This window comes from Vulpes vulpes, chromosome 13, assembly GCF_048418805.1.
Source record: "Vulpes vulpes isolate BD-2025 chromosome 13, VulVul3, whole genome shotgun sequence".
Lineage (NCBI taxonomy): Eukaryota > Metazoa > Chordata > Mammalia > Carnivora > Canidae > Vulpes > Vulpes vulpes.
In genome coordinates, this window is record NC_132792.1 from 155,711,549 (window position 1) to 155,737,125 (window position 25,577).

Consider the following 25,577-nt stretch of genomic DNA (forward strand, 5'->3'; position numbering starts at 1 on the left):
CTTAACTAGCCTAGAGATGAGCCATATCTTTTGTTTTTTGTTGTGCTATAACTGTGATTTGGCAGATTTGGCATATATCTCTCAAACCAGCAAATATTAAGATGCTTAAATTTTTTTTTAAGTTTAATAGCTTAGACCTATTTATTTTTTAAAAAATAGACTCATATTTCATTTATAGATACTGTCTGAAATGACTATTCCAAATACTGTAATTTGGGGAATAAATCCGTTTATATACGAATTTGAAACTAGTGGAGGGCTTCAGATGGGTTTGAAAAAAGGAAGAGACATTCAGAAGAGACCTCTGTGCCTGAGGTGTTTGTATTCTGTGTCAGTTTTCCCCCCCTTTTTTAAAAATAGGTAATAACATATAAGAATGACACTTGACAACTGCAGGAACCCATTGGGATTGTCCAGAGCTCCTGCTGTGGTTGCAGCTCCCCCTTCTCCTTCCACTAAGTTACCAGTGTCCTTGAATAAAAACGCTATTGCTTGTGTCTGTTTGGATCCAGTTTAGACTCAGAAAGAAGTTGAGCACGAGCTGCTTCCTTCATGTTCTTTGCCTGAGTCTAAAACAGCTTTATTAGTGGGGCCAACACAGGTGGCAGTTTTGGCAGCCATTGCCAGAATGTTCATCATTTTCAGCCTGGACACAAGGAGCTAAACTGAAAATAGACTGAACCCAATACCTGTTATGTTCAAATACTGTATAGTTCTCAGGTCTAGTTGTGCATCATCATTATCTGTCTTTTTAATGTTAGGAATGGGAAACACTGAAGTTTCTTTGAAGAAGAAACTGCTGTTTCCCTTCCATATTGTTTTTTAATGAGTTTAGGGTAAAGAAAGGAGGGTGGGGAGAGAGTAAAATCTTGAGGTCTTAGTGCCATATGTTATTATTTTATAAGTAGAGGATGTTAGATGTGCTAAGGCAAACCAAAAAATTACCTGTATAGTTTTAAAGGCATCCATTTTCTGGCATTTTTGAATTCTACTAATGTGCATTGGCTGTGCAGTTTAAGTTAAAAAAAAATGTAACTCCAAACTTAGAATTAAGTCTCAGAATTAAATAAGGCAGAATCAGAATATTAGATAATTATTTAATTAATTAAATTCAGTGTGAGGTGAGTTATAGTAAAGCCACAACACTGATTTCAGTAAGTCAGTGGGTATGGGAAGTGGTTGGTTGGCTGATTTTTGCGTTGGTGGTCCATTGATTAATCTAAGGATTCTATTTTATGTGATACAAACCTTCGTGTCCGAGGCTTTTAACATAACGCATATTAAGGAGGAAGATAAAATTGGGCCAGCAGGTGTCAGCAAGAACCATAATAAAAACATTAGTCCTGCTTATCTCAACCTTTATTTTGTTACTTCAGGGATGCTTCAATGTCAGTCAGTTTTACATGGTATTTCATTGGACACTTACTTGCATCTTAATGTAGAATTCTTTTTTTTTCACCTGTTTTAGGGAACATACCTAAAGTATAGCAACAGCTCTAAAAAGATTTAGTTCAAAGAAAAAGATGTTTGCCAAGTGCTATGAACTTTTCTTCATTTCAGCGTCTTGAAAAAACATTCCACACAAGTTATCCCAAATAAAAAAGCTTATATTGTATAGTTTACATATTTCTCCGGTTATCTGCATTCTGTTTTTTTCAATATTCCATTCCTACTGACCAGTTAACCATATGCATGTTTTAGAAATAGGAGTAGGAATTCATAAATATCTGTCTCATAATGGCCTTAATTTTCCAATGAAAATACAGCATTTTTATTCTTTCAGTATACAATTAGCTATTTTATTTTAGACGTACTCTAATTTATTGAGTACTCAGGGGAAGTAATGTCTATTTTTCACAGAATTGAAAGGTGTATTATACTTCTTGTTTTACTATAATTTTTATTAGAAATTCTCTTATTTCCTTCCTCTTCACTTGATGAATTGACAAAAATACAAATCCAGTAGGCAAATAGGACATCACCATATTCTGTGATAGTGTTACTAGAGTAATAAGCAGTAAAAAAAAAAAATGAGTAAGGAGAACATCACTGAGACCACAAGGAAGATGATCTGATCTGATTTCTTGTTCTACCAAATAGAACTATTTCACATGCATACTTAACTAAAATCTACTATTATCTATCCAGCAACTCCATTCCTAGATATTTACCCATGTGAAATGAAAACTTATGTGTGAACCTGTATGCCAGTGTTTATAATGACTTTTTTAATAATTGTCCAAAACTGGAAACAATGCAGGTGTACAGTTGGAAAGTGGATTAATAAACTGTGGTATATGCATACAGTGGAGTAGTACTCAGCAATATAAAGGAACAAGCTGCATGCAGCAACATAGATGGGTCTCAAATCATGCTGTGTGAGAAGAAGCTGTACTCAAAAGGCTGTGTTGTATACAGTTCTCATTTATATGTTCTTCTAGAAAAGGAAGAACTATAAGTATAGAATACACATCAGTGGTTGCCAGGCATTGCGGGAGGACTTGACTATCAAGGGACAGGAGGGAATTATATGGGCTGATGGAACTGTTCTAATTTTGAATGTGGTGGTGGTTACATTTTCAAAACTTAGAGAAATTGCACATGAAAACACGAAAAATGACAGTTTTACTGTATATAAATTATATCATAAAAAAGAAGTGCCGGATAATATTTAAAAAGATCTGTAGACTAGAAAAATAAATTGAGGATAAGGATAATGCTAATTTGTACTTTAACTTGTCCCAGACATTTTTTTTTTTTTTAAAGGAAGGAGAGAAAAAGGGAGACGGAGGGAGAGAGAGAGAATCTTAAGCAGTCTCTGTGCCCACCTTGGCTCAACTTGGGGCTTGATCTCACAACCCTGAGATTATGATCTGAGCCAAAATCAAGAGTTGGACACTTAACCCACCGACCCAGTGGCCCTGTCCCAGACATTCTGATAGGAACCTTAAAAGACTTTCAACTCATTTACCCCTTATATTTATATATCAATTTTAAGGTTTTCCATTCTAGGTTTAGCGCTGTAATCACTTTCCTCTTTTGATTCATGCAGATGATATTTATTTAAATTTGCCGTGTTGCCTTCATCTGTTATTCCTTTAGCCTTTTATCCAAGATCATTATCATTCTGCATGTTCTTTCTGCTGATTTTTGTTCTTGTGGTCTTGTTTGCTTGAGCACCTGATTATTTTTTTTTAATTTGTTTTGGCTTTTAGATGTGCAGAAATAATTTGTAGAAATAATTTGAAGGCTAAGATATTATCTGTCTCCAGAATGTGTTTTTATTTGTTTCTGTGAGGTGCCTGGGGATAGTAGCTATCAGAGATCACCTCAATTCAATTTCAGGGTTACAGATAATTTAATGCTGAGGTTTGTGCACTAGGGTTAAGACTTTCAAGGTCTCCACTCAAATGTGGAGGTGTTCACCACAGCCCTTTGTGGAACCATCGGCTACAATTTTTGTTTTGCAGCCAAGAGGCTGAAGAAATACTGTACAAGATCTCAGCATCATAAACACCCTCTGCAATCAGTACGACACTTACATGAAAAAAGCAAAACCACTTAGATGTTGGACTCACTTCTGGTTTCCTTCATCTCTTAGATACTGGTCTTTTAATTCTGTACTTACTTCCATAGCTCTATGATATATTAAAGCAGATTAAAAAATATTTTATTTTGTGTAACTAATGGTTTTCAGAGGGAAAATTGTTCTGAATTATCATTTTGCCATTATGAAAGCAAAGATTGCCCATACCATTTTTCATACCCATATGGGTATACAAATACGTTTTTCTATTTATTCTTAATTTAAATATTATTTACTTATTAGAGAAAGAAAGAGAGCGCGCGCACACACGCATGAGTGGCGGGGGGCATAGAGGGAGAGAGAGGGAGGAGCAGATTCCCCGCTAAGCATGGAACCCAACACAGAGCTCCATCCCAGGACTCAGAGATCATGACCTGAACTGAGGTCAGATGCTTAACTAACTGAGTCACCCAAGCACCCTCAAATATGCTTTTCTTAAAAACAGTTTTAAGATAATTTATATTTTTATTAAGTAGGTTACAGTTTTGATTTGGTATATTAGGAATTCCTATTAAGATCATAGGGAAATATATATTTTCTGTATATTTAACTGTGTACCAGGCACTGTTGGGAGTACACTGGTATATAAAATAAAATGTACTATCCTTATTTAGTTTATATTTTGGCAAGATAGATAGCTTAGTTACCAATGAACTGGTCAGTAGTGATAAGAAAAGTATCCTTTGAGTACATATAATATGGAAATTTGTCTCTGAGTCTTGCTTTTTCACTCTATATTACATTGGGTACATCCCTTTTTTAGATCTTCTTTTTTTTTAAAGATTTTTATTTGAGAGAGAGAGCGAGAGCACAAGCATGGAGGAGGGGCAGAGGTAGAGAGAGAAGCTGACTCCTCCATGAGCAGGGAACCTAATACTGGACTTGATCCCAGGATCTCAGGATCATGACCTAAATAGAAAGAAGGCAGATGCTTTACTGACTGAGCAACCCAGGTGCCCCTATACTAGGTACATCTTTAAATATCACTGAAAAATTACATGTTGTAAGTCTAGTGTTCCATTTTATGTGTGCACTGTAATTTATTTAGCCATTTTTATATTGTTGGATATTTACATTGTTCCTAATTTTCTTCTTTAATGCTTTTCTAATAAGCATTTTTGTATGTAATCCAAAATTCAGTCACTGATTAATGTCTTTAGGATAGCATTGTGGGATTCAGAGTACTGAGTAAGTGTATGAAAGATTTTGAATGTTTGTTGTATTATTTTCTAGAAAGGTTATTACACTCATATAAGCATTATATATCATTTAAAAATGTATCATTTTGATAAGCTGTCAATTTTATAATTCACTGTTGCTTAAATTTGTATTTATCAGTGATATTCAACATGTTTTATGTTTATTTATAATGTACGTTTCTTTGTGCCTATTAGACTGTTAACAAAATTAAGCCAGAACACTCTGTTTTATGGAGACTGTCGAGCTAGATTTAAATTGGAATTAGACCTATTTTTTTTCCTGTGCTGTGATTTTGTTATTTTATACTTGGGTTGCCATTTTTAACTCATTCCTTTGTTGAGAATACTTAAATGTTTTCTAACAAGTAGCAGGAAATAGCTTTCAGAGTCTTTGGTAATAGGAAAAAGTATTAGATGAGTAACAATATGGTTATCATTGGTACAAAGGAATGAAATATGAAAATCCTGTACATAGATCTCTTCTACAGATTGTGTAGTTTTAAGTCTCCTTGAAATGTTGGGCCATTCCAGAAAACGAACCATTTTGATTTATGACATGTTATACACGTGTTTATTTTTCATTAGTTTGAGGTATTTAGTATTTAATAGGAACTTTTTTGGAGCAAAACAGTATAAATAATATTTTAAGAGACTATTTTATGATAAGCTTACAGAAAGAGTTTCTGAAGTTGAGAAATATTAGATTAGATTATTGAATTACAGTAATGACTGAAGAGTTTATTAAGTAACATATTTTCTGTTAGCAATACAGTATTTTTTTTTTTTTAAGATTTTCTTTATTTACTCATAAGAGACACAGAGGGAGAGGCAGAGAGACACAGGCAGAGGGAGAAGCAGGCTCCTTGCAGGGAGCCTGATGCAGGACTCGATCCCAGGACTCTCCAATCACATGCTGAGCCAAAGGCAGACGAGACGCTCAACTGCTGGGCCACCAGGCGTCCCAGCAATACAGTAATTCTGATTAAAAGACATGCAAGATTTTGTGTATGCATCTGTTTCTCTGTTGACACTGATAAAGTATATTTAATGTTCTTTTTTATATTGTATCTTTAAATTTATTTTTTAACTTTTAATTTTGATATACTTTCAGATTTGTAGAAAAGTTAAAAAAATAGAACCCAGAATTTCCATATAATCTTCATTTTGATTCCCTTAGTGTTGATTTGATTACATTTGTTTTATTGCATATATGTATAAAAATGAGACATTTGGAACTGGTTGTAGGCATGATGTCCTTGTTACCCCTAAGTACCTCATTGCGCATTTTCTGAAAACACGGACATTTGCTCATGTGTCTATTATAAAATTATAAAAATCAGGGCATTGACATTGTTATAGTATTATTACCAATATACAGACCTTATTTAAATTTCATTGTTCAGATTACCCAATAACGTGCTATGTAGGAATTGAAAATCTTGGATTGTGCCTTGCATTCACTTGTTTGTGTCTCTTCAGGCTCTTTGAGTCTGGAACAGTAAGTACTTCAGTGCTTCTTTGCCTTTTAGGATATTGCTAGATTTGGAGAATACATGCCAGTTACTTCATAGGTATACCTAATTTAGGTTTACCTTATGTTTAAATTCAAGGTTTGTGGTTTTGGGGGGACGATCACAGAAGTTAGGTTTTCTTCCAAGTGTATCATGTTGGGAAACACATGATGTCTATATGTTCCATTACTTGGTGATGTTAGCTTTCCTCATTTAACAAAGGTTCTCTACCATAATTTTATGCTTTATCCTTTTGTAATTATTATTGTAATTATTATTTTTGGTGATTGTATGTATGTCTGTAAGGGTGGTTAGATACAGACACTGAAAGTAACTTGTTCCCTCTAAGTTAGCATCCATTGCATTGATGTCTCTTTCCTAGATCAGTTATTTCCCTGATGACTGGCAAATAGTGATTTTTAACAATTACATCATTCTTTCTCTATGAGGTAACATTATCTTGTAAGGAATAGCTTCCCCCTTTTCGCTATTAATTTATACCTTTATGGACTAATAGCTTATTTTATTTTAGTGGGTTATATCATCTGTTACTCTCAAATTGTTTCAAATGTGGCCAGCAGGAATCCATTCAAGCTAGCTTCTGTGTCCTTTTGACATATTCACACTGTTCTTTTGTTGTTGTTGTTGTTCACACTGTTCTTTACACACTGCCGTATTTTCTGGCACAACATGATGTTTAGGGTTGGCTTGTACTTTCCCAGCCCCAGCTGGAGTCAACCATTTCTCTAAGAGCCCCAGCTCCTCTAAGTGAAGAATGGCAGTTAGAAGCTAAGATTGGATACTGGATTACTTTAATGTTTTTAGTTATAAATTTTGAGATTGTGATGTATACATTCATCATTCTCTTCAAAGATCTGAGAATTATTTTAGTAGCTCTTAAAAACTTACTTATGATAACATAGAAATGTATGAATGAACTATTGATGTTTTAAGTACTTCTACTTAATTTTCTTTGTGTTATCTGATATGTAAATGTCACTTGCTTGATTATGGGAAATATTCAGGTAAATGCAGACAGGAAGGTGAGGCTAGGAATACTGTTGAATGGTGACTTTTGGTCCAATAAAAATGTTTAGTTTTGGATTTGAGTATTTAGACTCTGTCAAGTATCAGTCACCTAAAATTTCTATGATATTCTTTTAGTTTTTCCGTATCAGATATACTTAAATTGCATTCTTTGGATTAGAGTGGTGTTGCTATTTTAATACAGTTGACCTTCTTTTTAGTTACTTTTAAGTTATAGCTGTTTTGGTCAGTGAAACTATATCTAATTAACATTTTCTCATAGAATATTTAAATGTTATAACTAGAGAGAATATTGGAGATCTTATGAATAACCTTGATAATTGAAGGGAAACTTTCAGAAAAGGACAGTATTAAATAACTTTTGATTAGTATACTTCATCTCTTTAGAATTTTTTTTAAAGAATTATTTATTTACTTATGATAGAGGGAGAGGCAGAGACCTAGGAGGAGGGAGAAGCAGGCTCCATGCCAGGAGCCCGACGTGGGACTCGATCCCGGGACTCCAGGATCGCGCCCTGGGCCAAAGACAGGCGCTAAACCACTGAGCCACCCAGGGATCCCCTACTTCATCTCTTAGAATCTTAAAAAAATCAAGAAAAACTTTGAAATTTTATCTAAAAATCTCTTCAGATTTATATATACATATATATAGTTTCATATTTAAGATTTCACATTGTGTCAAGAATTGGTTGCACAGAAACTGGATAGCATGGTTGATTTATCAAAATATTTGGAAACAGTCTTTTTTAATGAATAGCATCTTTAAGTTTTAAGTTTAGAAGTTGAATTTGAAAGAATACAAGATTGACTTTATATGACTTTACTGTTAAGTAATTTTTGTTTTAAGATGGAGGAAGTTTTTTTCAGCTAAGCTTCTTTAATATTAACTATAACTTGAGGTATTTTTTCTGTAATGGCTAGTGAGTTTTTTTAACGAAAATTATGATCACAATTAAAATGCATCAAATGATTTTCTTGCAAATACATAATAAATGTCATCCTTTTTATTCTGTTATATCAGTTTTAATACTACATTTTATAATTAACAAAGAATCAAGTTAGTGTTTAGAAATATATGTGGGTTTAAGTCAACTTTTAAAAAAAATACTAAATCTTTAAAGGTGGAAATCATTGAGGATGTTTATAGATTTAAAATAAAGCTTCTCATTTTGATTAAGATTTTGGCTAAAATTAATACATTAAATGGTTATTTAGTTCAAATAATAAGAAAAAAATATACACAGCATGATTTAATTTGCTTACAGTTATCTCAGGGATTTATAGATTTTATAAATTTATTAAAATGGGAATTAAGAAAGGTAATCTTATTTAGGGAATGGTATGTAATGCTGTTCCAGCAAGTTAAGATAGTTATCTGATTTAGTCTTTCTGAGGGCTATATTATTTATTATTATAATATGTATAGTATGTTTTGTTTCATAATTTTCTTACCAAGGTCATATGAATTATGAAATTTAGTACACTGACAATTTTTAAGACTAAACAGTTTTGTCATTGAGTTAGCTTCTACTTCTGAAATTCAGGCTCCTAATTTTGTAGTTTTATTTTCTGCAAAATATGTAACTACACACAGGAATATGGGAAGACTTTAATGTGCACCGAGTTTGTGGATATATATGAAAATATTTGTAGTTTTTTAAAAATTTGGGGGACCTGTAATATGCTTAAAAGAAGAACGGTTTTCAAACACATTATAAAGCCTTAGCTTGGGATGCCTGGGTGGCTCAGGGCATGATCCCAGTTCGGGGATCAAGTCCCACACCAGGCTCCTTGTGAGGAGACTCACAGCAGCCTGCTTCTCCCTCTGCCTATGTTTCTGCCTCTCTCTGTGTCTCTCATGAATAAATAAAATCTTTAAAAAAACAAAAAGCCTTAGCTTAATAAACAGCTAAGTGGTATGAGAATTACAAGACCATGTATTAAACTCTCCCTCTCCAAAGATTCTAGTTGGCAAAATTTAGCTGTTAAAAACTTGATATTTATAGTCTTTCTCCTAATAATTCACAATTAGTTTTTCCTGTACCATCCTCATCCTATGTCTTGCCCATCCTAATACCCACCGTATTTTGATTTCTCCTCTGCTGTCTAGTTTGGATGGTGCTACCACTATATACTCCCCTGCACTCCATGCTAAAGATGACTTTTGGCTTCATCTTTAACTTCCTTTTCTGTTACCGGCCATATCTAATCAGTCACAAGTCTTAAACATCTAAACATAAGCAACTCTAAAATATGTACTGTGTTCTTCATTTTCCTTCATTTTTAAGTGCCCATTTTTTTTTGCCAGGTACTTGCTGGGGAATATAGCAAGAAATAAAGTGATCAGTTCCTGTCTTCATGTTTATTTGCATTATAGCAGAGGAGATAGATAATAAACAAGTAAAAAAAAAGATAATTACAGATTATTATAATTGCCCAATATGTAGAAACAGGCATGATGATAGAACAGTGATGGGGGCAGCTACTCTGGAGAGGATTGGGTAGGATAGGCCTGATTTTGACAGCTGTTCAGGGGTTCTGGGCCTAGAGGACAGCAAGTATAAAGGCCCTGACACTAGGAAAGACTTAGCAGGTTTAAGAAAAGAAAAGGGGTTCCACGCTGGTAGAAGGCAGGCAGTGAGAGAGTCTGGGATGAGCAAATGTAGAAGAGGTGGACAGGAGGTTATTTACAGGGCCCTGGGGTATTTGGCAAGGAGTTGGGATTTTAGTTCAGTGCAATGTGAGTGTCATGATTTGATTTATGTTTTCAGAATATCACTGTGAGAAGACTGGTGGAAAAGAGGGACAGTTAGTAGGCTCTTGTAGTAGTACCGAGTGGAATTATAGTGATAACCTTATAGGGTCTTATTTGTGATGATAGAAGACCATGGATAAATCTGAGATACATTTTTGGAAACAGAACAACTGGCACTTACTGATATGTTAGATTTAGGGAACTGGAAATTGAGGGAGAAAACAAGGATAAAGAATGAATTTTAGGTTTTTGATTAGACCACCTATTCTGAAAGTAAGAACTACAGACTTCTGGGGATGGTGGGGGATTGGGTGGGGACCTTGGGGCTCTTTGAAGTGGTCTGCAAGATCAGACAATTGTTACAATATAAGACATTATTTGTTAAACCACTGATGTCTTAACTTGAATCAGTGCACACACTGGACTATAGTATAGAGTAGCCTTTGTATTCTTTACATGTTCTGTAATTATAATAAATGCAACTTTCATTTTTAATTAATTAATTAATTAATTAAATGGAGAGAGCACAAACAGAGAAAGTGGCAGGCAGAGGGAGTGGGAGAAGCAGTCTCCCCACTGAGCAGGGAGGTCGTTGGGGGGCTCAATTCCAGGACCCTGGGATTATGACCTGAGCAGAAGGTAAATACTCAACCGACTTAGCCACCCAGGTGCCCCTTGACTTTCATTTTTGAATGTCTTTGGTGAAGCAGTTAAAGAGTATTACTATTTTTTATCAAATCTCGACTTTTGAGTACATGTCTTTTAATATGTGTGATGAAATGGGAAGAATACTTAGTACTATTGCAGCAAATCAAAATTGTATCAAGGCAAAGCATTTGTGCAGTTGTTTGAAGAGCAAGCTGAGCAGCTGCTGTTTTCACAAGCACCATTTCTGCTTGGAAGAATGACTGAAAGACTTTGGTTATTCACACTTGGGTGTTTTGTGGACATTCTCTTGAAAATTAAGTACCAGTCATTTGAAGAAAAAACAACTGGATATTATTTATCACTAATGACAAAATTTGAACTTTTAAAGTGAAAATTGGAATTTTAGAGAAGTTATATTCATCACTATGACCATGATGTCTTCTCATATTTGAAGACTTTTCTGACGAAATTAGTTGTGGGATTAAGGAAAAAATTTTTTTGATTCATTTAATGAAATGGTCAATGTTTAAATGATCCGAGTAACCCAATGAACTAAAATTTTCCAGATGACCAATGCATGGTGTTACAAAATCAAGCATGAGTAAACGACATAACATAGTAAAAAGTTCATTGATTTGAGAGTCCACATGGCAGTTAACCTTTAAGAATTTGCCACCTGTCAAGTTTGGTGTACTATCAAAGGAGAATATCCACAGTGATATCTATATTGGATATTAAAGTATTCCTCTATTTTCCAGCTATACATTTGTATAAGACCAGATTTTTAAAAATATACTCTTGCCAAAGCAACATATTTGAACAGATTGATGTAGAGCTGCTTCTCTGAAGACAGACATTAACGAAACTTGCAAAATGTAAGGCAGTGCCTCTCTTCTTATTTTTTAAAATATAGTTATTTTTCATAAAAATTTGCATAAACATGTAATCGTGTTATTGCTGTTATTTGTAAATGAATTAGTAAGTATTTTAATCATTTTTCAGTTTTAATTTCGATTATGGGAAATACTGATAGAAACATGACCCACAGGCACAAAATGTCTTTGGGGTCCTTAGATAAAGAGTCCCCAAAACCCAGAAGCTTGAGATTTTAGGGGCCAGACCAGCTGAGAAGATGGTGATACATACAAAGAGATAAAGAATATTAGAGGAAGAGCATTATTTTATTTATTTATTTATTTTTTGGAAGGATGGGAGATGGAATTCTTGATTCATGGTAGAGATATATAGACAGTTGGATATTGGTGTTTGTAACTCAGAGCTCAGAACATAGGACTGTGGTAGAGGTACAGATTTCATAATAATCATATAAAGATGGTATTCAGAGTCATCGGACTGGATGGGATGACTTCAGAGACAGGTTTAAAGAAAAAGATATTTAAAAGAGACTTATTTATTTTAGAAAGGAGGGGGAGAGAATGCACGTGTGAGCATGTGCATACGAATCAGGAGAGAGGTAGAGGGAAAGCATCTTCAGGCAGACTCCCTACTGAGCTGAGCACGGGGCCTGGGACAGGGCTTAGTCCCATGTCCTGTCCCATGAGATCATGACCTGAGCCCAAACCAAGAATCAGATGCTCAACCAACTGAGCCACCCAGGTGCCCCCCCAAAAAAGAAGATTTAAGTCTTAGAGCACTCCAATATAAATGTTAGATAGCAGGGGCTCTGGGTGCCTCAGTCGGTTAAGCATTTGCCTTCAGCTCAGGTCACGATCCCAGGGGGTCCTGGGAGTGACCCCCACAGTGGGGCTTCTCCCTCTCCCCCCTGCTCATTTGCTCTTGCTCTCTCTCATTTGTTCTATCTCAAAGAAAAAAAAAAGTTAGGTAGGAATAGGAACTTACAACAGCTGTAGTGTAGGAGAAAAGCCAGAAGAGTAAGAGATCACAGAACATTTTAGGAAAGTGAGATTCTCAGTTGTGTTGAAATCTGGGTGAGGTCAAGAGGACCTTGGTGAGGGCCTTATCATCTCTTGACTGTTGCCATAACAACTTCTTCTTTTCTTTTTTAAAAGATTTTATTTATTTATTCATGAGAGACACAGAGAGGCAGAAACACAGGCTGAAGGAGAAGCAGGCTCCTTGCAGGGAGCCCGATGTGGGACTCGATCCCAGGACTCCGGGATCATGCCCTGAGCCAAAGGCAGACGCCCAACCACTGAGCCACCAAGGCACCCCTGTTGCCATAACTTCGTAACTGTTCTTGCTTATGTTTGTGAACTCCTCTACTCTGTCACATGACAAGAAAGACTGTCTTTCACAAGTAGTGGAATTCTCTCTCTTAGGTGCTTGAAACCCAACATTAACTCTCTTGTACCAACTGAATAAAGTAAATATCGTAATTTTTTTCATGAGCTGACACCTCTTTGTTGTTAAGGTAACCTTCTACTACAAACTCTCCACCACCTATCTCCTTCTACCTGCCACTACAAACTCTCCACCACCTATCTCCTACTACCTGCCAACTTTAATTTGAACCTACTTTATAAGATGTTGTGCTCTGCTTTTGGGTATTTTGATGTGTTTTTTTCCAATTCCCAGAATTCTTCTCTTCCTTGGCTCATCTAAACCTTGTTAAACTTTTCCTCTTCATTATTTAAACCCAATTTAGGCAGCACCTTCTTTGGGCAGCCTTTTTTGATTAAAGATTGGTTGCCCAATTTGGTGAATTGATTATGAATTTGATCATGATTTCCTCACAATGACTTTAGACTTATTAAACTGTAATAATAATTATTTGATGTTTTTATGACAGACATACATGCATTCATTCATTAAATCAGTATTGATTCAGCACCTATTTTGTGCCAAGCGTTGACCTAAGCACTGGGGATACAGCTGTGGATGACACAGGTCCCTGCGATATGGAATTAATAATCTAGAAGGTTGAATACATATCTAACATATCTTGCATATTAAAATGTGTTTTTATTTATGATGAGACTAGTGGAGATAAAATATGAATATTTCTGGCATTTGATAATATAATAATCGTATGAAGTATATAATAAGCCTTGACACATTCTTTTGTAATAGCATTAAGAATCTAGTGACACATAGAACCATGTTAGATATTATGCAAAGAAAATTTTGTTGCTTTTTATTCATTGTACATATTAAGCTTACACTTAATACGAGAATTTCATACAGATGTTAAATTTCTAAGCATAGGCATTTTGACCTTTGTCAAGGATACTGTAGAAATGAATACTCTGTTATGCAGAGTGTTAGGTTAAATCACTTATATGGTTTCTTTGATTTTTATGGTTTTTTTGTTTCGGTTTTTTGTTTTGTTTTGTCTTACTTTGGCTTCCTTCCTTCATAATTTTGTTGACTTCGACATTGTCATTCATTGATAGGTATGATAAAGTCCACTTTATTATATTATAAGCTAGCACAAATTTCTCAACTGTGCTCTTAGGATTAGTCAAATTGTGGGATATTAGAGAATGTTACACAAAGAAAGCATTTTATGATTAAGTTAAACATAAGTGAGGTTTTAAACGAGTTTGTTTTTTATCAGCTGCAGGCATGCTTGGATCCTTTAAAATGCCATTATTTATTATGAGGCTCTAATAGTGACTTATATCGTAAATAGTATTTCGTAGAGGTCTTTGACCTGGAAACCCTTTTTTTCACGGAGTATTTTGTGATACTAGATGTGGGACACTAGATATGAAATGCTGATTTTAATGATTTGCATTTCACAGTAAAAGATTTTAATTCATTACCAGAGTTCTCTTTCTCCTTTCCTCTCCTCCCCTCCTTGGATCTAACAGTATATAAAATCCAATCCAAAAATAGATAAATATGATTATATGTCATGACCAAATGAAGTTCATCTCAGAAATGAATACCAGCTTAACATTAAAAAATGAGTCACCAGGGATCCCTGGGTGGCGCAGCGGTTTGGCGCCTGCCTTTGGCCCAGGGCGCGATCCTGGAGACCCGGGATCGAATCCCACGTCGGGCTCCCGGTGTATGGAGCCTGCTTCTCCCTCTGCCTGTGTCTCTGCCTCTCTCTCTCTCTGTGACTATCATAAATAAATAAATAAATAAAATAAAAAAAGAAAATTAAAAAAAAAAATGAGTCACCATACTTCAACATTTTAACAAACAAAAAAAGCTATATATATATATTTTTTTTTAAAAAAGCTATATAATCATCTCAGATACAGAAAAAGCATTTGACAGAAATTTAACATCTATTTTTTAAAAAATATTTTAGCAAAGTAAAAATAGAAGACAGTGTCTCAACCTGATAAATTAAGACATCTACGAAAAATGTACATCTTACATTAATGTGAAGGATGCTTTTGTAAGGGATCATATTTTTCTAAGATATATGTCTTTGACATATTGATTATTTTAAGCTGGTTAACGATACTGCAAACACAGGAAAAGCTCTAAAAACCAACTATAAATTATCCTTTTGTATGAGACGTTTATAAGAAAAATCTCCCATTTGTAAGAGGTCTCCCTTGCTGTACCAGAAAGAGGGTTTGACTCAATTCCTAGAAATTGATGAGAAATTCCGAGAGATGGCAATGAGTTAAATCTGCATAGCAACCTTACTGTTGTTTACTGTGCTTTTCCTGGTAACTTACCACAAGTGACTCCCAACATCTTTGTCTTTAGCTGAAGGCAGTATTTATGTTGATGGCTTTGACCAGGTTGGGGAGCTGCTCAATTTCCCTGAGTTGCTCCTATGTATATAGAAGATATATATGTTATCAAACCTTTCTCTTGTTAACCTGTCTCATGTCAATTTGATTCTTACAGCAGCTAGAAGAACCATGAAGGGTGACATAAAATCTTTCCTCCCCAACCCTGAAAGGAATCATAAAAGGATGTTTGCTCTCTACTTAGGTTCATTGTACTGGAAGTTCTAGTCATTACAATGGGGCAAGAATCTCCAAAAATCTACTTGAATAAATGAGTTTAGCAAGGTTGCAGTGTGTGTGTGTATGTATGAATTTAAGTATGGTGTCATTTGATATATGGCAAGGATGACATAGTAGTAGTGTAGTGGGAGGTGGAGTAAAGACTATTTCAATATATGATGTGAAATCAATTGGATATCATACATATAGAAAAAAACCTAAATATTGACTTTACCTTGTGTCATACAAAAATTTAATTCCAGGTCAGTTATAGATCTAAATGTGAAAGATAAAACAATAAGGCTTATGTTAGAAGAGAACTATGAGATATTAGAGTAGGGGACTAATTCTTAAATAGTACACAATGATATTGTAAAGGAAAATATTGATTAGACTATATTAAATTTATGAATTTCTGTTCATTAGTTAATTGAAAGATGCCATTAGAAAGGTTTTAAAATAGACAAGTTACAGAATGGAAGGAAATATTTACAATACAAATGATCCATTTTTTTAACTGCTTTTTAAAGAATACAATGAAATGAGGATGTGTTTTAGTTTCTCTGTTAATCCCATTTAAATGAATCCTAGTTTCTTTTTTTTAAACCCGTAAGTTATATTTTAGTTACAAAATAACATTTATAAGGAACCTAGAAATACTCTTGACATTGTGGAGAAAAAGTGTTGGGTAGGGAAATAGCTGTGTCTTGTTTGTCATTCAATTCTTGAGCCTTGTGCAGTAGGTGATACAGAATTAGTTTTCAGCTTATGTTTACTGAGTTAATGGATGGATATTTTTAATTACAAGCAATGTGTAAAAAGATAAACATCCTCGTAGGAAGACTGGCCTTTTAAGCTTAAATCTAAAAATTACAGTAAGAATTATATATATATATATTTATATTTTTGGACATACATAACAAAAGTACTAACAGTTTTAGAATATGAAGGTGGGATGCATTTTAGTTGTATAACATTTACCACATGGGAATGTGGAAGCTTATCATGGTAATTGTCTTCGCATCTTGGCAAGGGGAAGGGGAAGCCTGTTTGGTCTCTAAGGTATAATGGAAAGGAGAGAATTTCATCTCACAAAATAGGATTTTCTAAGGACATAATACTACTATGGAGAAATGGACTTAGTTGAGAGAGTGCATACTATTTGTGTTAGCTGAACATAAGAGTATGGGGTATCTTAATGGATACTTTTTGAAAAACTAGGTTAAATCTAATTGAATATAAGCCTGGAGCATATGATGAGCAAGAAGAGTTGGTAATGATTACATTATTTACATTTCAACTTTATGTTTTTGCAGAGTTCTAAAGTTCCTGTTGCTTCAGACAATGGATGAGCAATCACAAGGAATGCAAGGGCCACCTGTTCCCCAGTTCCAACCCCAGGTAACTTGGTCTAATGAAGGCTGGTGTGTGTGTGTGTGTGTGTGTGTGTGTGTAAATAAAATTACAGTTCCTTTAGGGAAATAAGCCAAAAAAGTGCTAATTATGCATGTCCAAGTTTTAGAGTTGTGTAATTTTTAAGTAGTGTTTTAGAATACTTAGTTCTCATGTACGAACATTAAAAAAAAAAAAAAGAGGAACTTTAGATTTTTGCTTTATTGAATCAAAGACCTGTAGGCTTTGAGAGTTAATAATAGACTTACGGAAAAAAAAGAACACAGGTGAGGCTGTACCCAGCTTGTAGAGGTGACTGTGTATTTGTTGCCTGTCTTTGCTTTGGCTGACTGATCCTGCCTTACCCACAACTGCCTTGCATTATTGCTACTTTTCTCATGTTCTCTGACGAGTAGTATATTTCTTCTGTTAGGTGGTTGCTTGTTTTTTTGGTAACAAAATGAAGAAAAAAGAATGTTTTATACAAAGCTTGCCATTAAGCTCAATATGTAATGATATCTTTGAAATAATAAATACCCCCATGGAGGGGCAAAACCTCATTTTTGTAGGCATTCATAAAGGCCACATTTTTTGATTTTTGTTTGACGCATTCTGTAATAGTCTCAAATTTACTCTGCTTATCTTACCTCAGTTTTGCTTATATAGTGATTCTGAAAATGAAGAATTGATGGATGTTCTTTCAAATGAGTTGTGTAGGGCAGCCCGCGTGGCTCAGTGGCTTAGCGCCACCTTCAGTCCCGGGTGTGGTCCTGGAGACCCGGGATCGAGTCCCATATCAGGCTCCCTGCATGGAGCCTGCTTCTCCCTCTGCTATGTCTCTGCCTCTCTGTGTGTTTTTCATAAATGAATAAATAAAAAAATCTTTCAAAAAAATGTTTCCTGGGCAGCCTGGGTGGCTCAGCGGTTTAGTGCCTTTAGTGCCGGGACCTTCAGTCCCGGGTGTGGTCCTGGAGACCCGGGATCGAGTCCCACGTCAGGCTCCCTGCATGGAATGGAGCCTGCTTCTCCCTCTGCCTGTGTCTGTGCCTCTCTCTCTCCCTCTCTGTGTGTGTGTCTCTCATGAATAAATAAATAAAATAAAATAAATGAGTTGTGTAGTCATACAGGTTTGGGGGGACTTGTACTGACAGTTACTTTTTGACCATCCTTGCTCAGAGACTTTCTTATTCTAATATTACGAAGAGCATTTTAAATTTCAAAGAGGAGGACCTAGGGTGTAGTGTTTTTCACCCTTATTTGACTGTGGGACCCCTTTTTTTAAGCACACCTATTGACCTCTCCCAGATTGGTATCTAAAACACAGTTCAGAAAGTACTGCATACACATAAGCTACCTTTTCTGCCTCTGTGATTTTGTTCAGTTTGCACCCTCATTTTTCTCTCCAGTTTTTGAAAACCTGCTCATCTTTCCAGCACCACCTAAAATACCATTTCCATCATGAAGCTATTTCTGATTTTCTGAATGTAATATCTTTTCTTGGAAGCCTGATGATACACATTCTTTGCATGTCTTCTGGGAGTTAGGACACCTTTGTGTTCTCTGTGGACATTTTCTTACCTCTATTGGGTTAAACCCTCCTTGAGGAAGAGGACTGTCTCTTACTTTGGGTGCCCTGTGGTACTGCCCTTCCTCACGTGGAGCAGGGCCTCAGTAAGAATACGTAATTGTAGCCAACCAGGGACTCCTTCAAATTAAGATGTTTAGATTAGCCCTTTACCTAACTGAATTTTACATTGCTTTTCTTTGTTATACTTACCTGAATTCTCTGTATTCAGAAAAGAGACCCTTTAGCTTAAAGTAAGGCAAGTATTTTAATTTCTTTATTTTTAAGGTTTAGTTAAATTCCAGTTAGTTAATACACAGTATCCAGTAGTTTTAATTTCAAGATGCTTGTTTTTTTTAAAATCTGTCCATGTTTTGTGTTCTGGTCATAAATTCCCGAGATTGTACTAAGCAACTTCTAAGTATTCAGATAGATAGAAACTTAAGATAGATAGATTCTAAGATAGAATCCTAGAGCCATTTTTACACATCAAGGCCAACACTATTGTTTCACACTCTATTGTTTCTAGTGAAGACAGTAAAAGAAGCAGTTCTGAAAATTAGGCAGTTCATGTTATGATTTTGAAATCTACAGTTTGGAACAGCCGTAAGTTTCAAAGGGGGGAGAAAAAAAGCACTTTCATTTTTGCCTCCTACTGAGTCACCAACCAAGAAAGGTCGGAGTGGCAGTAGGAGGCAAAAATGAAAGTCATTGTTTTCCTATGAGACACAGGCTGCCACACAGCATAAATTTCCAGATTATATACGTGGTTCTGCATCTCTTTTCACACTGTTCGCTTTAGCTTGTGCCTCCTGCTGCTGCTCCTGTGTGGGTGGACCTCTCGCCCTGTTGGAAGCAGGCAAGTGTCATCCCAGGTCCTAGCTGTCTGTGGCAGGTGGGGGGAAGGGAGAAGGATTTTGTACCCCCCCCCCCCCAATCCCTGCATTCAGACTGATAGTGTGAGATAGTGAAAGAAAGATTACCTGACAAGAGCTTATAGGCGTTACTGCTTATTAAGTCTTTGAAGAATGTTACCGCTCTCAGCAGCGTTATTTTAAAGGGCTGGGAAAGGACAGTGTGCTCGGGGTTGACAAGCTTCTTTTGTTTTGTTCCACGCCATTGGCCTGAATAACTGGGGTGATATGGCAACATATGGTTAGCCAAGTGACTTCTTTCACTTTTGTAATGCTAATATGATGTGGACATAAACAGAAATCCAGGGAAGTCAGCTTTCTGAGTGTCAAATACCAATTATGCCCTGTTACAATGATGAGTGATGTATATTCTTGGTGTATCTTTCCTTGTTCCGAGATGAATACTCTAACCCCATGATGCATAATATCTGGTCTCATTTTTAGTGTAGGAGTTTCTTTCTTTCTTTTCTTTCTTTCTTTTCTTTTCTTTCTTTTCTTTCTCTTCTTTCTTTTCTTTCTTTTCTTTCTTTCTTTTCTTTCTTTCTTTTTAGTTTTAGATTGTGAGATTTATGTATCTCTTCAAATGTGTTTTTGTATTACTGTCCTTCTCTGGAACTTAGGGAAAATTTGTTCTATCAGCTTCCATTTTTTCCGTTACCTTCTTTTCCTTCCTTCTTCTCTCCTTTGATTCCTTCCACTAAAGCCTAGAAGATACTGCAAGGGAATTTTGACTAGATTTTTATTCTATGTATTCTCATTGCTTTAGGACTCTTATTTGTGGAACAATGGATTGGGTTGAACTTCTTAAAAAAATACAGACTGTGTACAAGATGTTGACAGATAAATAGGAAAATGTTTACTTTCTACTCTGAGACTAATTTTAAACAAGGGAAGTTTACAACTACCTTTTGTGAGTATTTTAATTAGTGGTCATTGATTGAAGAGGGCTATGGTACATTTACATTTTTATCCTAAATTTAAATATAAACAGTTATTAATTGGTACAAGTCTAATTTCTGGGAGTGATTAGAAGGATTAATTTTAATTGTAATCTTCAGGGTTTAGATTATAATTATTATTTGTTAATTTGTAGATATCTGCTGTTATGCTTTGGCTACCTATTAAGGAGGGAAAGCATCCCACATCTACAAGTAGAAAAATAGTCCTTATTTTACAACTTGGAAGATATGAGAATCTGGTCTTACAGTTTTCCAATCCAAGCAGTAAGGTAGACTGACCATTCCTTTAAGCTTCATGGCAGCCCAAACTACAATCCACTTTAGTTTTGCATCTCTGTGGAAGGAGTATGGAGAGGTGAGAGGAGATTTACCTCATAGAATGTCAGGCTAGTGATCAAGGTGTGTTGTGGGCCAGAGTGAAGCAGTCCCCTGTGGACTCTACTGAGTGGGTAGAGTTTTTAGACATGGTAACTATATTACCTTCTCCTCTTAGCTTATCTTTTTTTTTTTAAGATTTTATTTATTTATTCATGAGAGAGACACAGAAAGGCAGAGACATAGGCAGAGAGAGAAGTGGGCTCCATGCAGAGAGTCTGACGTGGGGCTTGATCCCGGGACTCCAGGATCACGCCCTGAGCCAAAGGCAGATGCTCAACATGGGAAGATGCTCAACGTCTGTGGAGCCACCCAGGCGTCCCTCTCTTTAGCTTATAGAATTTCTTTGTAAAGTGCTCATTTAAATTATTATGATAAATTGATTTTTGCCAAGGTACCTATCATACAGCATTGAATAGGGCTTCTATTTTGAGGCGTTCTTTTTTTTTTTTTTTTTTTTTTTACAACTTTAGGTGTAATATTCTCCTTTTCACAGTTTAATTCATTGAATAGCTTTATTGGTAAACGCAGAGGAGAATGAGCAGCAGCTATTTTGAGGAAAGAAGACTCTTGCCATAGTTTCAGTTCATGACCATGAACATCAAGTAAACCTTAATTATATGTGTCAGCAGCCATATCCGGCTCACCCGGCTCCTCAGTGACTACTTCATCTTTTCTCTCCTCAGCCCCCAATACTTTGTTCCCCATTCTCACTCTCAGCTAACACCCTTGCTTCCTACTTCACTTAAAGAAAAACTGAATCAGAAGAGATCGCCCACAGATTCCTGCCATGGATATCTTCCTCCCAGAATCTGTACTCATGTGATCTGCCGTTTCTGTTATCAGATGAACTGAGCCAGTTGTTCTCAAAGGCCAGCTCTCCCATGAGCACCAGATCTCATTTCCATCCCCTGCTTATTTCCGCTTTCTTTACTGAGTCCTTCCCATTATATACGATTGTGCTGTTACTTCTTCCATCAAACAACAAACCAAACCAGTGCAACTCAAAAAACAGCGTTTGAAGTCCTCCTTCTCCACAGCTATTGACCTATTTCTCTGCTGCCTTTTATTGCAAAGTTCCTAGAAAGATTTATTTGTAGTTTTGTCTCATTTCTCCTTTCACTCTCTGAAATGTACTCCAGTAGTGCTTTTTCCCTGACTATGCTGCTGAAACTGCTCTTGCCAGGATTGTGTTTCCCATGTTGCTCCGTCCAGCTGTCTGTCCTCAGGCCTCATCTTCCTGACTTACCAGCTGCATTTGATAGAGTTGATCATACTTTTTCTTTGAAGCCTGTTCCCTGCTTAGCTTCCAAGAACTTTGTTTTTTGCTTGTCTTGGTGTTCCCTCCTTTGCTAATTTCTCCTCCACTTCTGAACCTCTTAACAGTTCAGGATTCTAAATATGATCTTATGCTGGTGCCTCTCAAATTTATGTCTCAACCCAGACCTCTGTTCAGAATTCCAAACTCATGTATCCACTTGCATACTTGAAAACAGATTTGCATGTCTCAACTCTAACATATATGAAACTGACCTCTGAATATTCATCCTAAAACTGTTCTGTCTACAGCCTTCTCTATCACAATTAGTGGGTAGTCCATTCTTTCAGTTGCTAGGCTAAAATTTTTAGGAACATTCCAGACTACCGCCCATCCCTGTCATTTTACATCTAACCTGTTAACAGATCCCATAGGCTCTGACTTTAAAAAATATTTAGAATTGGAATACTTCTTACTCTCTGCTACCACTGTGGTCAAAATTATTTTAGTTTTTCACATACCTTACTGTGATAGCTTCCTACTTGGTCTCTGCTTCCACCCTTGCCTCTCTTTACTCCTCTCAACACAGAAGCCATTACAAAATTTTACAAAATTTAAATATAAAATATAACATTATAGTCAAATCATGACTGTTTAAAACCTTCTAGTAATTTCTCATCAGCTCACTCATCTTCTTCAAGTATATATTTAAATACCACTTCTGGGATCATTAAATGAAAATTGAAATTTCACGCCAACCCAGTATGCCATTGCTGCCGTATTTTTCTTCATAGAATTTATCACCTTATCACTCTTTATTTTGTTCATTGTCATTGTTCTCCTAGGATATAACCTTTATCCCTAGTCCCTAGAATGGCATCCAGGCACAGAGTAGACATTCAGTAAATACTTGTTGAATTAATATAAACTTGGCATGAAATCAGTTTTCTCTTTTGAAGCACTACTTTTTTGAATAAGAATATTAAAATGTGCAAATACCTACAGAATTTCTGTTTCATTTTATGAGGTTCCATCTACATCCCTCATTTCTTATTCAGCTTTTTTTTTTTACTTCTTTTTTTTTTTTTAACTGGAATGTACCCCTTTCCTCCAAGGACACTGCTTTTTCGCCATAACCCTCTGATGTAGAGGCTACTTGTTCTCTAATAGCCATAAACCATAAGGATCAGGAGCAAGCAACAGCAGCCTTTTCCATCCACAGTAACTCTTTCTGAGCACCACATCTTTTTCTTTTGGGGGGGGAGTAGGAAGTGGTGAAACAAGCTATACTGAGCCTTCTGCTCCCCATCTAAAGAATTTTCATCTTTCTGATAGCTGTTATCTTCTGCCCTCCTCATCACCCCTCATGTTAGTTGAAAACTTGACCACCTGATTCACTGTCTTACCACCTTCATCCTGCTTTTGTCCAGGGTAGTGGTACTGCCGCTACTATTGGCACCTACCGATTATCGAATTCCTATAATATTCCTACCTTGTGCTAAGCGTTTTGAATACATTGCTTCATTTATTTCTTTTTTTTTTAATTTTTATTTATTTATGATAGTCACACAGAGAGAGAGAGAGAGAGGCAGAGACACAGGCAGAGGGAGAAGCAGGCTCCACGCACTGGGAGCCCGACATGGGACTCGATCCCGGGTCTCCAGGATCGCGCCCTGAGCCAAAGGCAGGCGCCAAATCGCTGCGCCACCCAGGGATCCCGCTTCATTTATTTCTGATAGATAACATATGAAACATTATTTTTCACACTTAACAAATAAGAGATGGAGGCTCAGACGAATTAATTTGATTATGGTAACATAGCTAGGAAGTGGTAGAGCTGAGATTTGACCCAAGGTTGTCTGACTCCAAGCTAGTAATTCTTTAGCTTTCACAGAGAAAGCTCCTCATATATTTCCTGGCCAGTTTGATCTTAATCACCATGACTCTTGCTCTTTTTATAGGTACCTCAAGCTCCTAGTCTTCAAGATGAAATTTATTATATTTTGTCCAAGGTTGAGCTTTTGCTTGTAATTATTACCACCATCCATCTGGTTACCAAACTGCAAACAAGGGAATCTAATATCTTATGTTTAGGCAATTTCCATGTTCTCTTGATTTTTTTTTTTTTTGATTTCCTAAAAAAGCTATTGATCTGCTAATTCTCTATATCCTGACTATGCCATTCTAGTTTAGATTGTTTTCATATTTTATAGATTATTGCAGAAACTTGTAACTGAGCTCTTTACCTTTCACTTTACCATTTCTAGCCCATTCTTTACATTGTAGCATGAGTTATCCTTTTAAAGTGTACATTTCATTATCTTATGCTCCTTTTTTTTTTTTTTTTCATTATCTTATGCTCCTTAAAGGGTTGCTTTTTATTGCTCTTGGGGTGAATTCTGCATTTTCTTATATGATGTAGTGTCTTGCATCTTCTGGTCTCCTTTTACTTCTCCAACTATGATTTTTATCATTTCTTATTTTGAACTCAGATTCAGTCATATCTTGCTTATACCATGCTTTCACCTCCAAGTCTAAGGTAGCTAGGTAATGGTATTCAAGGATATTTAGTCACTAATGGAACATAATGAGCATAAAGCCTCATTATAATGTTATGTAAACTACATTTCATGATAGAGATACTAGGGAAAGTGTTACAGTATAGGAAGTGTATAATTTGGAAGACAACAAAAAATTACTCTCAGAAATATAGTGATTGAGTAGTTCCATTTACTAATATGCTTCCCATAAATAAGGTTATACTTTGAAAAGATACATGCATCCCTATATTTGTATTGCAAAAAAACAATGTTTATTGCATTATTTATAATAGCCAACATATGAAAACAACCCAAGTGTTCATTTATAGGTGAATGGATAAAGAAGATGGGGTGTGATCTTGCCATTTATGACATTGTGAATGGGCTTATAGGGTATTATGCTAAATGAAATAAGTCCAGTAGAGAAAGAAAAATACCATATGATTTCACTTATATGTGGAATCTGAAAAACAGAACAAACGAGCAAACAATCAAAAAAACAAACTCTTAAAAACAGAGAACAAATGGTGGTTGCCAGAGGGGAAGTAGGGGAGGGGATGGACAAAATAAGTGAAGAGACTAAGAAGTACAAATTTCTAGTTATATAAAATAAGTAAGTCACAGAGATGAAAAGTACTGGATAGGGAATATAGCCAGTAATATTGTAATAAAGTTGGTGACAGATGGTGACTAATACATATTGTGGTGAGCATTGAGTAGTGTATAGAATTGTTGAATTAATATGTTATAAACCTGAAACTAACATAACATTGTACAGCAATTATATTTTAATTTTTAAAAAAGAACATGTTATATCAGCAATGCACTGTTTACTTTTGTGGACCATGTGTTATGTCAATGATAGTAGATAATTGCTACTCAGTAATGTTGGGTGAATGAATTAATCTCTAAATGAAAGTTAACTTATACT

General features: G+C 35.7%; 1 protein-coding gene across 8 annotated transcripts in view; it reads left to right on the forward strand.

The window, feature by feature from the left end:
* NEK7 (NIMA related kinase 7) overlaps positions 1-25,577 on the forward strand; it is a 158,271-nt gene that overhangs the window by 46,484 nt on the left and 86,210 nt on the right. For all 8 annotated transcript variants that reach the window (XM_072733433.1, XM_072733426.1, XM_072733429.1 and 5 more), the window contains one exon: positions 16,961-17,045. In XM_072733433.1, the coding sequence (XP_072589534.1) occupies positions 16,989-17,045 (57 nt within the window). In that variant the 5' untranslated portion in view covers positions 16,961-16,988. The remainder of the gene's footprint in view (positions 1-16,960; positions 17,046-25,577) is intronic.